The sequence below is a fragment of the Arvicanthis niloticus genome, chromosome 3, assembly GCF_011762505.2.
Source record: "Arvicanthis niloticus isolate mArvNil1 chromosome 3, mArvNil1.pat.X, whole genome shotgun sequence".
NCBI classification, from domain to species: domain Eukaryota; kingdom Metazoa; phylum Chordata; class Mammalia; order Rodentia; family Muridae; genus Arvicanthis; species Arvicanthis niloticus.
The window spans coordinates 113,540,026-113,554,729 of NC_047660.1; the positions used below are offsets into that span (position 1 = coordinate 113,540,026).

A 14,704-nucleotide genomic window follows, 5' to 3' on the forward strand; every position below is an offset into this window, starting at 1 on the left:
AAGCAAAAAAAAAAAAAAAAAAAAAAAAAAAAAGAAATTATATCTTAATTTCTAAAAGATTATTATGAAATAATAAGAAATAATTCCATTTGGAAAAAATGATCAGAGGCAGATAGACTCACTAGAGCTATGAGGACTAAATTACAGCCAGCAGTCTTTGAAAGACCCAAGTGACAATCCAGAGGCTTAAGAAACCTAATTAATTTGATAATAAAGTGGTAAGGATAGTGGTTAAATGAGTCAGAAGACAGGCATCACCGGCTACTTTATGGAAGATAACGACACTAAAATGGAAGACATATGAAGTTAGAGAAAAAATAAGATAGCAGTCAAGTGAGAGAGTGGACAAAGAACTGATAAACTTTAGGTATTCACAAATATGCAAGTTAAAATGGGCTATTTTATGAGGCACTCTAAAATTAATGGTTATTGCCTTAGGATAATGTCAGTAGTTTTAAATTAAAGCTGGATCTGAACATAAATATTGTTATGTATGTGGAGTGGATAAGCCTAATAAAAGTTTTATTGCTTTCTATTAGATTATAAAATCACTATTAATACAAAAAGATGATGTGAAACTAATATGACAATATTTTTCTAGTCATGGCCATATAAGAAAACTTCAGAATTGGTTTAAGATTCAGGCCAGATGCTTGCAACCCATTCATTGTATATATGCCATTTCATATACATTGACTTTAAATGGAAAAAAAAAATGCCAATTTTAAGGGAAACGGGATGGTATCTGAAGTGTAAATGAAAGATCTAATAAAAAAAAATTATAAAAAAAAATGAGGCATCAAGAAATGTCAGAGATTTCTAGAGTCATTCATCATTCAAATATCATTTAGTGTTTCTAATTATTTAAACAAAATTATGAGTATTCTGAAATATTAAGCAAATTGTTTCAGAGAAAAAGAGCTTTATCAGTTTAGGTTTATATCCTAAACAACCTTCCTGGATCCTACATTATAAAGGTTCACCTTTGCTTTGAACTCTATTTTCCTTTCTATTACACAGCAGGTAATAGAAATACGAGCCTATAACGAGAGAAGGAGCTGGAGTGAGAAATGTTGTCTATATTTACTGGAATATTATTAATGTGTTATCATTCCACAGAAGTAGAACTGGATTTTATGATAATAAAATCCAGAAAAAAAGTTTTATGCAAAAATTAAATGCCTTGGCTTTTCAAAACCTGAGCCCATGTCCTAAGGGAGACAAACAGAGTTTCATTTTTACTAACCTTAGTTAATAAGTAGGATTTTATGCATTGTTGGCACTACACGTAATTGCTATATATAATTATAATATGTCCAACAATGCCTTCTTGTAGGTCACTGTGGTTATTACTATGGATCTAGATAATTAAAAGGGAATGAAAAATGGTTATAGCCCCAGAAGGGCAACTGTCGGTCTCTGGCTGAGTCTATGAAATGCTGGAATTGAAAATGCTTTACGCATCATCTGTGACCAATGTAAAAGCCCTTCCATAATTTTTAGCTGTAAGTTAACCAAAAAAAAAAAAAGTGAGAACACTTTCTGGAAGATGACAGCCACTTGACAAAGCCAAAGTGACTGAGAAAACTTAGTTTAAAGTTAAGGTATGATACAAGCAAGGGTACTAAAAAGCATATGTGAAAAAAAAACTTAAAAACTCATCTAATTAGGTGATGTATTTGTTCATGGAACATACTCAGAAAGTAAATAGCTCATTAAAATTAATGTTTGCATTTGTTGTGTACTCATGTATATCTTCCTTCTTAAATGTTAATGGTATAAATGTTACTACTGTATTGTTAGATAATGGGACATACCTAACACCTTAGCACTTGGGTATCAAATCTTAAAACCAGTAGGCTATATCTCAATAATAACTATCCTTGTAGGAATATTTTCTTTAAGTTAACTTTAGGAATTATAGGTGTTTTCTTCCTATAATTCAAGTTTTAAATATATGCTTCACTCTAATGCATTGTTGATTTTGGAGAGAAATAAACATAATATTTACAGTATACACTAATGGTACATTTTTGAGATAGTAATGACTATCTATAGTTATTTGAGGGACTTTATTTTCAAAAATACACTCTAAGTATAATTTGCTGTCTCCTAAGAACTTGTAACTTATAAGAAAAACATTAAAAGAAGGTTAGCTTTATATTGTTTCATGATTTGAAACTCATGTTTTTAATAAAGGCCAGTTTTTTCTTTTTTCTCTTTCTTTTCTTTATTTTTTTCTTTTTTCAAGAAATACAAGATACTGTATTTCTGGTGAAAGTGTCAGGCCAATGCCTGGAATACCACTGACAGGCACCTGCTCACCAAGCCAAGTATGCAGACATGCTTCATTCCCAGCATACTTAAAGTATTTCAGCCCTGTCTAAATCCCAAGAGCCTCATGAACTTAGCATGTCCATGTTTTCAAATTTTCTTCTTCCTCATGTAAATGAATCCTTACTTCAGTCTTCCTTTGCTGAAGACAAAATTCAGCTACCTTTGAAATATACCTCTCTTTTACTCACATCCAGTCTGCCAAAAAACTTGTTGACACTCATCTTGATAAAATAACAATTCTGGTCACTTATCTTTTCTTATTTCTCCATCATCCTTATCATGGAAATCTACAAAACCTTTTTGAATTGTGGGAATTATTCTTATCTAGTGTCAATCCCTACCCTTGACCCCATTATAAGCCTTATTTCCACACAGCAATTGGAAAGGTCCTATTTTTAACATGTCAAACTTGTATATCTTTTGCTCAGAATTTGCAAATAGATTTCCACCATTTTCCAAATACAAGAGAAAGTGTGACTATTAAGACTGTTAAGGTCTGATGAACTACTCAATACTCCTTTGACTTTCAAGTTCCTAACATGTCTCTGCTGTGCTTTTCAGCTTTATTGTTTTGTGTACACTGCATTCCCTGTTTATCCTGGGATATTATGGACATGCCTTTGCCTCAAGGAAGTTCTGGTTTCAGTTTTTCTCTTCCTTCTCTATACTTCCCACACTGCTGGATCTCTTCTACATGCTATCTTTTCATAAAAGCCCTGGTCCATCTTTAATCCTGAAGCTATCCTGTACTTAAATCTGCCACATTTTATGTTCTACTATAGAACCTTTAGCCACCAAATATGTTTTTATCATCAATGGATGTTACATTTGGCTTACTGTGAACTCAAGTAAATGCCAGCTGCCTGCAACTGAATTCTTTCAGGTAGTTAATTGTTCAGAGTAGTTGGGATGTCTTCACCTTTGCTGAATGAATGTGTGGAAATAAATACTCTACAGTATTTCTTGCATTGAAAATCAGTTTAGCCTGGCAGTGGTGGCACACGCCTTTAATCCCAGCACTTAGGAGGCAGAGGCAGGTGGATTTCTGAATTCTAGGCCAGCCTGGTCTATAGAGTGAGTTCCAGGACAGCCAGGGCTACACAGAGAAACCCTGTCTCAAAAAACAAAACAAAAAAAAAGAAAGAAAGAAAGAAAGAAAGAAAGAAAGAAAGAAAGAAAGAGAAAAGAAAAGAAAAGAAAAAAGAAAATCATTTTAAACAGACTAACTCAAATTTTTTTAAAGTATGGGAAATCTAGAGACTAAAACTAAATAAAGGTTGAGGGACACTACAAACAGCTGAATCAAGAATCTGGGCTTCTATAACGATTCGGAGCCTTTACTATGTCCTTGGATTCCAGCTACAAGAGTGAAGATATCCCCACAGAATTAGTCACACAGCCAAGTCACACAGCAGATCCAAGATACAATATTCAAATGGGCTCAGAAAAGAGGACACTGGGGTAATGACCATTGACCAGCATTACTAGGTAAAAGCTACAAGTCTGGGTCTTTTCAGGAAATACATTGAAATGTATGACTCCAAGGCATATGGTGAGCCATCAAAAAAAGAAAATATAGAAGAAGCTGGAGTGTTTGCATACAATGGAGTGTGTTTGTTGCATAATCATGACAAGCAGAGTTCAGACGCCAGCAGGTACAAAATAAGCCAGGTATCCAAAATGGCTAAAACTCCAGATCCAAGGGAACCAATGCCCTCTTCTGGCCTCCGAGCATACACTAACCCCATTCACAAAGTGTGCATATGCTCATAAAGATACATAGACATATACATAAGTAAATAAAATAGTATTTGAAATGTAATTTTTAAATAACCACAATGAAAGCACTGACAGCAAGTGGAATGAGGGATAAAATAGTTATGTTTTGGTAGAACTGCCTCTGGGAGCAGGTGGCATTTGAGTAACAGTAGGAATGAAGCAGATGTGCAAAACCTGGAATGCTGACATTCCCCGACGAGTGAAAGGCTCGTGTGATGATGCAGTAATGGGTGTCTGCAGAACAGAAATGACTGCCATGTGTGAGCCAAGGAAGGGAAGAGATCATCTGTCCATAAAGAAGGCACGGTCTTCATCTTGAGCATGACAAGTGCAGCATGTACTTGAAGTGGTAGCTCTTATGACCCAATTTACATTCTCTAACACTTATTTAGTTCCTGTGAAATAAATGCAATATGGGAGAGATGATATTACTAAGTATGATGGGAGAAATTATTAGCCTTTTGCGCAGTGTGATGACTACTAGTATTAGAGGTAGAAAGTGAAAATCATAAATGAGTTCTAAATCAAAGAACTACCAGAATTACTGGAAGACTCCCCTACAGCGGATCCAAGATATCGGATAAGCCTTTTACCTCTGAGCTACATCTTCATCTCTGACTGGGACATTTAATAGTAGAATTTGTAGGGTAAAAATTTGAGGAATCAAAATTATTTGTGGGACTTTAGCTGATATCTACTTATACACAGTGGTTCTTTTTTGAAGATGGAGATTAGGAGAAATCCAGGCTTTCTGAGGTAACACAAATTTCTTCTTTGGACATGAGAGCTGGAGAAGCATATAAAATATTCACACTTAGTGAAAATGTTAAGATATTACTATTTGAAATTGAGAGCCAGAAAATAGAAGTTACCACCTGAGAAATGTACTTAGTGAAAAGATGAAGCTAAGAGTTGGTCTTAAGAAACAGTCCTTTAACCAGACATCTGACCCAAGAGAAGCAGCTCACTAGACAAGCTAAGAGGAAGGAGCATGGGAGTCAAGAGGAAATCCAGGACACACTAACAGCAGCTGAGGTCTCAGGAAGAAATAAAGGAGTGGACAATGCCTAAGCAATACCTGACTGGTGAAGAAAATGAGAAGCTATGAGTGACCAAACCACTGGTAGGTTATAAAACTCACTAGTGACTCTGGAAAAAGGAGTTTCAGAAGAGGGAGGTGGGAGGGTTAGTCTTAGTTGTCACCTTCTTGGGATTGTTTAGTTACCATGGAAACAACTGTCTAGTTGTGTCTTTGAGGGATAATCTAGATTCAGTAAATTGATTTGGAAAGATCTAATGAATATAGGAGATAATATTCAAAAGTTAGGATCCTGGATTGAATAAAAGGGGAAAGCCAGCTGAGCCCAAGAATTCACCTCTCTTTGCTTCCTGACTGCTGATGTCATGTGACCAGCACCTCAAACTCCTGCCACTATGCCTTGTCCACCATGATGGATTGTACTTTCAAACGTGAGCCAAAATGTCAACCTTTCTTTCATAAGTTGTCTGAGTAGAGGTTGCTCTTCCTTGTCATACAGCACATTGAGGAACCAGTGCAAATTGCATCTCCAGTGTGGGGAGAATGTCAAGAATAAATGGGATTGTGATGAGTCTGCATTTTTGCCATGTTTCTCATGAGAAAGCAGGACACTGGGACAGAACATGGTTAGAACTCAGTTCTCTGGACAAAAGGGGAGTTTTTAACTGATGTGCATTATTGAAGGGCATTATTTAGGTGGATGAGAACCATTCAAACATCTGTAAGAGTAGTAGAAATATCTAAACCAGAGCTTAAAACTACTCTTAATTAGTCTAATTTAAAACCCTTCTGGTTCTTTGACCTATGTAATTGCACTACATAAAAATGCAAATTACTAAGACATTAAGAATTTTAAATTGTCTGGATTTCAATATATGTTTTATTGTGACCTTGTTAAAAAAACAGTAAAAATATGTTTTGATATATCTGTTTTTCCTTTAAAAAAGAACACATAATTAGCACTTTCTTCACTTACATACAATCTAATTAATTATTTTAATATTTAACTATAAAGCAATTATCCTAGGTCATGATTCTCAAGAGAGAAAAATAAGACTTTACCCTAAATCATTGGTTATATGGTTTTATATAATTGACAAATTATATGCATAGATGTAAAAGTGGAGTTTTGTTCCTTTAGAGTTTCCCTAAAACAATATGTGGGTTTATTTATTGCTTTCATCTTAAACTATATCTGAATCAAATCCTGTAATTTTTATGTCTGAGTATTTTGTTTGTATGTATGTATATGTGTGTTTGCCTGTCATTTGTTTGTTTGTGTCTGTTAAAGACAGAGAGAATATGACCAGAGATAGTGTATATAAAGTAAGTGAATCTTTTCATTAGTGCTCAGTAAAATATTGTTAGTATTATTTGTATTTCTGTTCTTTTCAGCATTAATGGCCATAAAGCTACTGTTGTTATATTTCAAAGTTAACTATAGCTTAATAACATTTCCCACTGATATTGACAAACAAAAGCAAAATTAACTCTTGATCAATGAGAAGAATGTTCTTGCCTAAAGAAGCATACAATAACTCAAAAAATATTTTACTGCAGTTTTGAACCTGGGGCCTCATGCTCTAAAACATCACTACATCCCTAGTCATTGAAAAGTGTTGTAATTACTTATTTTATGTTAAATGTGTGTGTGCACGTGCATGTACGCACATGTATATACACAAGTGTAAGGTTCCTCATTTATGTGCTACCACACTCCATTTTATTCTTTGAGGAAAGATCTCTAACTGAAATTGGAACTAGTCTGGTGGTCAACAAGTCACAGCACTCTTCCTGTCACTGTCCCCCACAGTCCTGAGATTATAAGAGCTGGTCACAACCAGCTTTGTACATGGATGCTGAGAATTAGAACTCAGGCACACATACTTCCACAAATACTTTTAACCACAGAGCAGTTTTATCACACCTTTTAAAAGTTTTTAACTTTTATTTTATTTGTTCATTTAGTGTGTGTGTCTGTGTGCACGCGCATGCACACAGACACACACACACACACACACACACAAATATACTTGTGGAGGTTAAAGGATAATGTGGAGGATAAAGGGGAATCCCTCAGAGCTGAAGTTAGATGTGTTTTCAGGGTGTCAGCTTCCTAAGTGTGCCCTGCGGTCTGAATTCTGGTTTTCAGAATAGCAAAGGCAGCATTCTTGTGCATTGATCCATCTCTCCAGTTCCCTCATACCTGGGGAAACTAGAGAAACACTAAATATTACTTTGGAATTCTATTTTATGGCTGGCTGATGACTGATAGTTAAAACAGAATAAACAGGCAGAGTTAATAGGATAAAATAGATGGAAACCAAACCAACACAAAGCAAGGAAGAAACGGTGGTACCAGGAGCAGGAATGAACAGACTGCCAATAAAGCAGACAACCCCTAAATGGTTGTCCCAAAGCAGCAACTTGATTTAAGTCATCCTTAGATTAACCACTATTCTTTCTACTGGTTCACCTCTCCACTGCCTAAGCCATAAAGACAGAGACTCTCTCCTAATAAAATTGCTGGCAAAGATAATGAGATTTCTCCCCAGGCTGCACTGGTGGTTGTGGGGCAGCTGGCTTTGTAGATGCTGAAAATAACATAACCTGAAATCTGGATTCTTGTTTTTGACAAAGCAACCATTTCCCTCTTTTTCTTCATTCATTGAAGAAAGTCTTTTCCTTTAATTTCCACTTAATTTCTTAACTGACCAACTCTTTTTCCCCATAAAGCATTCCAGCAGCACTGGCTATATCTAATTGCTTGAGCTCAGTGGTCATGTCCAGCACCACTACAGTGCTAATGTAGGTAACTATGAAGAACCAGAAAGTTTATTATCAAATGTCTTTGTGAGCCAAGGTTTTCTATTGTAATATAATTAACTATTAATTTATGAGATGAAATATGAGGATGTGAAACAAAATTGCTATCAATGAAAACTAAATTAACATGAAAAAATGGGAAAAATTATCCTCTGAAAGAGCCTGGAATTCTCATTTTAGATTAAACAGACCACAAGTTAAAACTGTGAATGCTAATAGCCTTACTAGTGCCAAGGCTATTGGTTATTCTCCACAAACTAATAGCTACCCTGTTGCTCATGACAACACTTGCACAATTCACAAGACAAGGAAAAGTAGAGCTTCTACCTTTCTAGAGGCTTCGTGACTATGGACTACTGTTCATGGCACTGGAAGGTGCTCGGCATGCTACCAAAGGACAAAGGTAAATACCGACCTAATCTATATCTACACCTCAATCTAAAATTGTGAGCTGCCTGAAAAATATGGTGGTGCAATGGCAGCACAAAGCTTGTGGTAGTGACCAACTGGTATCTGATTTGAATTAAGTACAATTCCAGGAGAAGGAACCCATAGCTGACACTGCTGGATGGCCAAAATCCTAGGACTAGATACAAGGACCAAGGGGAAAAGCTACTGTGCTGCTAAAGGAATTTTTAAAAATTACTCCAAATGACATTCTGTAGTATTCATAGATCAGTGCCTTGCTCATCAATCATCAGAGAAGCTTCCTCTTGAAGCAGAAGGGAATAAATACAGAGCCCATAAGCCAACAATGTGCAGAGAGTAAGAGATCTTAGAGCATTCAATCATATACTGAACGTATGCCTCAAATCCCCCTGCCTCGGGCCTCAAGAAGCGTATGGAAGAAGAGGCACAAAGAGTGTAAGAGCTTGACGGGATTGAGGACAAAAGCAAGATGGCTTTCTGAACAGAGGATTAATGCACATGTGAACTCACACAGACTGTCGCAGCATGCACAGTCTGCACAGGTCTGCACTGAATGAGGTCCTAGAGCTGAAAGCGGTAGAAACACACCCTCATTCTTGACCCAGAAGCACTCTCCAATGGATAGCCTCTTGATGAAAATTTAGTTTCTCCAAGGGATTCTCACTGGAGAAACAAGCCACTGTTAAGGGTAGGCTGAATGTACAGCATAGTCAACAAAATCACTCAGCTGCACCCTTGGAGAGGTATGTCTCATAATGCTGAATCAAGCTTTCTTTTCTTTTTTCATTCATTTTTTCTTTTGTTTCTTTCACTTTACAGGTCCTTTGTGAGTATATTATACCTTCTGGTGTTCTGTTTTTATGAGATTCCTGTGTGTGAAAATACATGTGTCTTAGTGCCTATGTCTTGTGCTTTTTCTTTGGCTGGTTTTTCTTCTTTGGGTTTTTTTCCTATTCCAAATTCCTTTTGTTTTATTTTATTTTATTTTATTTTATTTTATTTTATTTTACTTTATTATTGTTCCTTTAGATGTCTGTCTGCTTTCCAATGAGAAACAGAAAATTTATGGATCTGGATGGGAGGGGAGGTGGGAAGGAACAAGGAGGAGTAAGGGAAAGGAAACCCATAATCAGAATATATATTTAAAAAAACCTATTTTCAATCAAAGAGGAAAAAGAAAACTCAACACATATATTGTCTTTGGAACACAGACTATTGGACATTTGTTCAAACAGGATTATTTCTTCCTAAAGAGTGATTTGTCTATTTTCTTTTTATTATCAAATAAAATTTGTATATTCTTGCCATTGCCTGGGTTGAATAGATTGTACTGCAGAAAATTCTTAAAATCCAATTCTAAAATAACTAGGTCTCTTTTTATAACAAGTCAAATTATACCCACTGATAAAGTATAGTAAAATATGTTAAAATAAAATAGTTTTATATTATAAAATAAAATTGTAGATGGTACTTAGCTGATATAAGAAATAGCATACAGAGTCACATCTAGTTAAAAGTCATTTAATGAAAGTTATAACCTTTCTTCCAAAGATGTATGAATGCACACAGAGACACATACAAACAAACATAAACAAACAAATACACACACATACACACATGAGCCCGCGCGCACACACACACACACACACACACACACACACAAACAGCTGTATGTCCTAATTTAATTAGAGCCATATGGGATGAATGCATCATTTTTATAATTCTCTTCAAATCTTAATAGAAATTTCCAACTCATTGACCTATGGGCTTTAATCATCTCATTAAAATTATATCTATTATGCTATATATACATAAAACATCATATATAACATTCTTGTTTTTAAGATAATCCAATAGTAATAACATATATATGTATGCATATATACACATAAACGTTCATATATGAAGATACATATATGCATATACCATAATATACCCCATATATGTTATATGTATACATATATGCATGTATATGCCATACCATGTGATATGTAAATGTATGCATTTGTATATATGTATATAACTGTGTGACATATATATGTACATATGTATACATGTATACATATCACATCACATATCATAATATCATCAAAAGCAACAGACATATTTCAAATGAAAAATAGAAGAACTACAGGTAAAGTAGATGTAATTACAATACCAAAAGAAGTATTACTCTTGAAGATATTCTTCTTGAAGAAGTTTATGAATGACAGTTCTTTTTTTCTACATTCATTACCCAAATCATAAATTCTTGAGGCAAAAGTGCAAATAGTTTAGATTACATGTAAAAATCCAAGAATGAGATGCTACTTACCTAAGCTAAAATTAATATCTATGATTATTGAAAAAACTATTTACTGAAGTTTAAGTTTTCCAAAGTTTTATTTTATATTTATAGATTATTGACAGGAACATTCTTATCAAAAAGATTCCCAACCTTACCAACCCTATCTATGGCAAAAGATATAAAAAATACATTTTCTGTATGTATAGATATAAATGTGCAGATTCATAAAGCAACTATATTTTAATAAATGTCACATAATATGTTTTTACTTTAAATCAATGTGCCTACAGTTCATAAAATTATGACTTCAAGAAGAACAAATTAAAAATTCCATGGGTAATGTAATTTTTGGGTACAATGTGTACAATGTACCCAAAAAGTACATTGCTAGAATCAAGAAAATAATTAAAATCCATAGTTTCTCCTATCTTGGACTTAAATAATTCTTGGAAACTCTCTTAAAAACATGTGTTCTTGTAAGTTGGAACTATAAGCTCAACAGGAATCATCACAACAATGCACTTAGTCTACACTGCCACCAAGTGCCTAAAACAATTAACTTGTAATGTTCCAGGGACTATAAGTAGATTCTTTCTTTGCTGTGAGTAGCTAAAGTAGCTATTGGCACACAGGGTAAGTGCAAATCACATATGCTACAAATAATTAAAAGAGCACCACAATTTAGACAGGACAGCAAGATCTCAAAAGCATTAAGAAAACGTTCAGTGTCCTACCAGCTCACTGGGAGTTCATGAAGTCTGAAAATATTGTTTAGCTTGTAGTCAAATTTTGCGGTAGAAAGGTTTTCTGTACATGCAGTCAAGTTTGGATCTGGTTGCATATCTACAGGAAATTCTGAATCCTGTGGAGGGGGACATGGAGATAAAGCTCTCTGTTAGCTATACACATTGATACTGTCTTATTTAACACTCAATTCTAACAAAAATATTATTATAGATGACTTTTCCTATCAATTCCTCATATCCCACTGCAACTTTGGGAAAAATATGCAAGAAACACAAAATTTAAAATAAGGTATTCATTTGTTTTCATGGCAAAATTTAGCTCTAAGTTGCATACATACTAAAAATTACTTAAGTGCCTTCCCTTTATGGATAAAGTACAATTTAAAATCTTATGATTTGTCAACTGTCATTTTTTTGACAATCGTTCAACCTTAAATCAATTCCATAGTAGCTGTCAAAGCCTAAGAATTCATGAAGTACATTTTTTCTATGCAAATGATATGCCTATATTTTCATGAATAGCAAAATGACACATGCTAACAGCTTAATTATGGTTTTCTTGCTTACATTTAAGGAAATGGGATTACTTTAAAAGTATTTGCCAATAGTAAAAGATTTCTGTTAGACTTTTTCAAATCCCAAGCACTAGAATTTGCACCTCCATTTGTTAGTTAACTCTCTTCTGGTCAAGCAAACTCCATAAGACAGGAATGTACTCTAAGTGAAGACAGGGTAAAGACAGGTATTCAAAATTCTTAATGGCTTATATATTAACTCTTTAAAACCACAGAGAGAGAGAGAGGGGGGGGGGAGGGAGGGAGGGAGGGAGGGAGGGAGAGAGAGAGAGAGAGAGAGAGAGAGAGAGAGAGAGAGAGAGAGAGAAATAATTCTATAGTATTTACTTCCTAAAATCATCATTAGAAATGGAGTCATATATTTATTTTTATACTCAACCATTTTTTCAAATCGTATTTCTAAAAGCCATACTCTTTCAAATAATATTCAATTCATGGCATGGCAAACCCACCAATGAACAAAGCTAGTAACAATTCATGCTCACACAAATGTTACATTTTAATGTATTGCTTATATGGTGAGAGCAGAAAAATATTGACCAACTTTTGTAGGTGGGATTGTTTTCTGAATAACAAAGTAATAGGTATTACTACAGATTATATACAAATTTCACACACTTCATAATACTACACAGAAAAAATAAATTCTAGTCTCACATCAAGATATAGTTACTATTCACATTTTGGGTGAACTATTTAATTTCTTTACATTGGTTTCTATAAATTTGGAACCATGGTTTCTTTTCTTTTTGAAAATGATTCCATTATGGTTTCTATTGTTATTGAAAAAATATAAAATATATTTTGATCATGTTTTCCCCTCCCCAATTCCTATAATATTCTCACCATGCACACACACACATGCACACACACACACACACACACACACACACACACACACACACACACACACACAAATAATCAAAACAAACAAAAACACCAATAACATAGAAAATGTTAACTAAAAGGCAAAATGGAAGAAAAAATCCACAAAGATACTAGTGAGTTCATTTTGTGCTGGCCACATTCTCCTGGGCATGAGAACTCTCCTAAATCATCGTTGATATGCCTAATGAAACTCCACTGGAGGGAAAATCCCCCTTTTGAGCTGGTATCAACTGTGGATAGTTTCTTGGCTAGTGGTGGGTCTCCCTGTCCAGTTCCTCCTCTCATCACAGGGACCCAGCTGGCTTGAACTGGTGTAGATCTTGTGCATGATAGCACAGACTTTGTGACTCCATATGTGCACCAATACAAGCGTGTATGAGAAACATAGATTCCTCAGAGGCATGCATCACCTCTAGCTTTTACAATCTTCCTGCCACCTTCTCTGCATAGATCCCTGAGGCTAGAGTGAAGATTTTAGAGAAGAAATTACATTTAGTACTGTGTGCTCCAAAGTTTCTTTCTCTAAGCATTATTCTTTTACAGATTACAGTGTTAATTCCAATATATTGTAAGAAGCTTCTTTGATGATTTTGCGAAAACACTGATCCATGGATATAGAAATGTAACATTAGAAGTCATTTTTGCTATATTACTTTAGAAGACTTATATTATTACATTTCCCCATCACCATGTATGTTCTATCTAATCTCAGGTTCTGGACCACTTGAGTAACATCAAGTATTGGTTCTATCTCATAGAGTAATACAATTGTTTTAAATACAATTATTTTTTAAAAGTGTTTGGTTACACTCATGACACTTGTGCCTCTATTGTACCAGTATGTCTTGCCGGCAGGTCACTTTTATAGGTTGTACAGTTTGTAGCTGTATATGCTACCTAGTGAGCAAGGGCAAGTCTTCTAGTTAGGCACCAGCTCTATTGTGTGTGTGTGCGTGTGCGTGTGCGTGTGCATGTGCGTGTGCGTGTGTGTGTGTTTGATGGCATAGATGTTATGTTCATAAATAGAGCTTTACATTCTGGTTGTAGATAGTAAATAATGGCCTTGGCAATAGCCTGTGATATTTAGGGGTTTACGTGGCGCACCTTTAGCCAATGACCAAGCATTATGTAACTTATTCCAGGCACTGGAAGTTTTATTTGGTGGCATAAGATGTCTAGTTTAAGCATTGTCTCCCTTAGTATTTGGTGATTCCATTTAGATTCTTTTCATATTTTGTATATGTTTTAGGAAGCATTTAAACAGTAAGTTTCCCTATGGTATTTCAAATAGCCTTTAGTGTTAGTTGTCCTCAATTATTTCTTCCTTTGCCCCTGGCATTTTTCCTTCCTGTTCAGTTCTCCTATTCCAGTTTTGACTTTGTCTCTTCATATATGGTTATATTCTTTCCCCCTTTCTTCAGAGAAACTTTCTTCCCCTCTCGCTAGTATGTTTCTTAGTGCCTAATCTCTGTGGTTCTTCAGATTTTAGTACACATATAGAAAGAATAAAAGCTAACAACCACGTATAAGAGAAAACATACATTTACATTTGGAGGTCTGGGCCTTCAGTTTGATTTTACTAATCAACACTTCTCTTTTAATGTCAACACAATTCTATTTTTATTACTATTGATCTGTAATATTACTTGAAATCTGGGCTAGTGATATCTCTAAACTTTGTATTATTCAGGATTGTTTAGGTTGTCCTGGCCTTTTTGTGTTTCTATACAAAGTTTAAAATGTATTTTTATATGCTTCTGTGAAGCATTGTGTTGTAATTTTTGATGGGGATTGAATT

The 14,704-nt window shown here is 34.8% G+C and overlaps 1 protein-coding gene across 2 annotated transcripts in view; it reads right to left on the reverse strand.

The window, feature by feature from the left end:
* Spag16 (sperm associated antigen 16) overlaps positions 1-14,704 on the reverse strand; it is an 856,168-nt gene that overhangs the window by 730,584 nt on the left and 110,880 nt on the right. For both annotated transcript variants that reach the window (XM_034498464.2, XM_034498463.2), the window contains one exon: positions 11,432-11,559. In XM_034498464.2, coding sequence (XP_034354355.1) covers positions 11,432-11,559 — 128 coding nt within the window. The remainder of the gene's footprint in view (positions 1-11,431; positions 11,560-14,704) is intronic.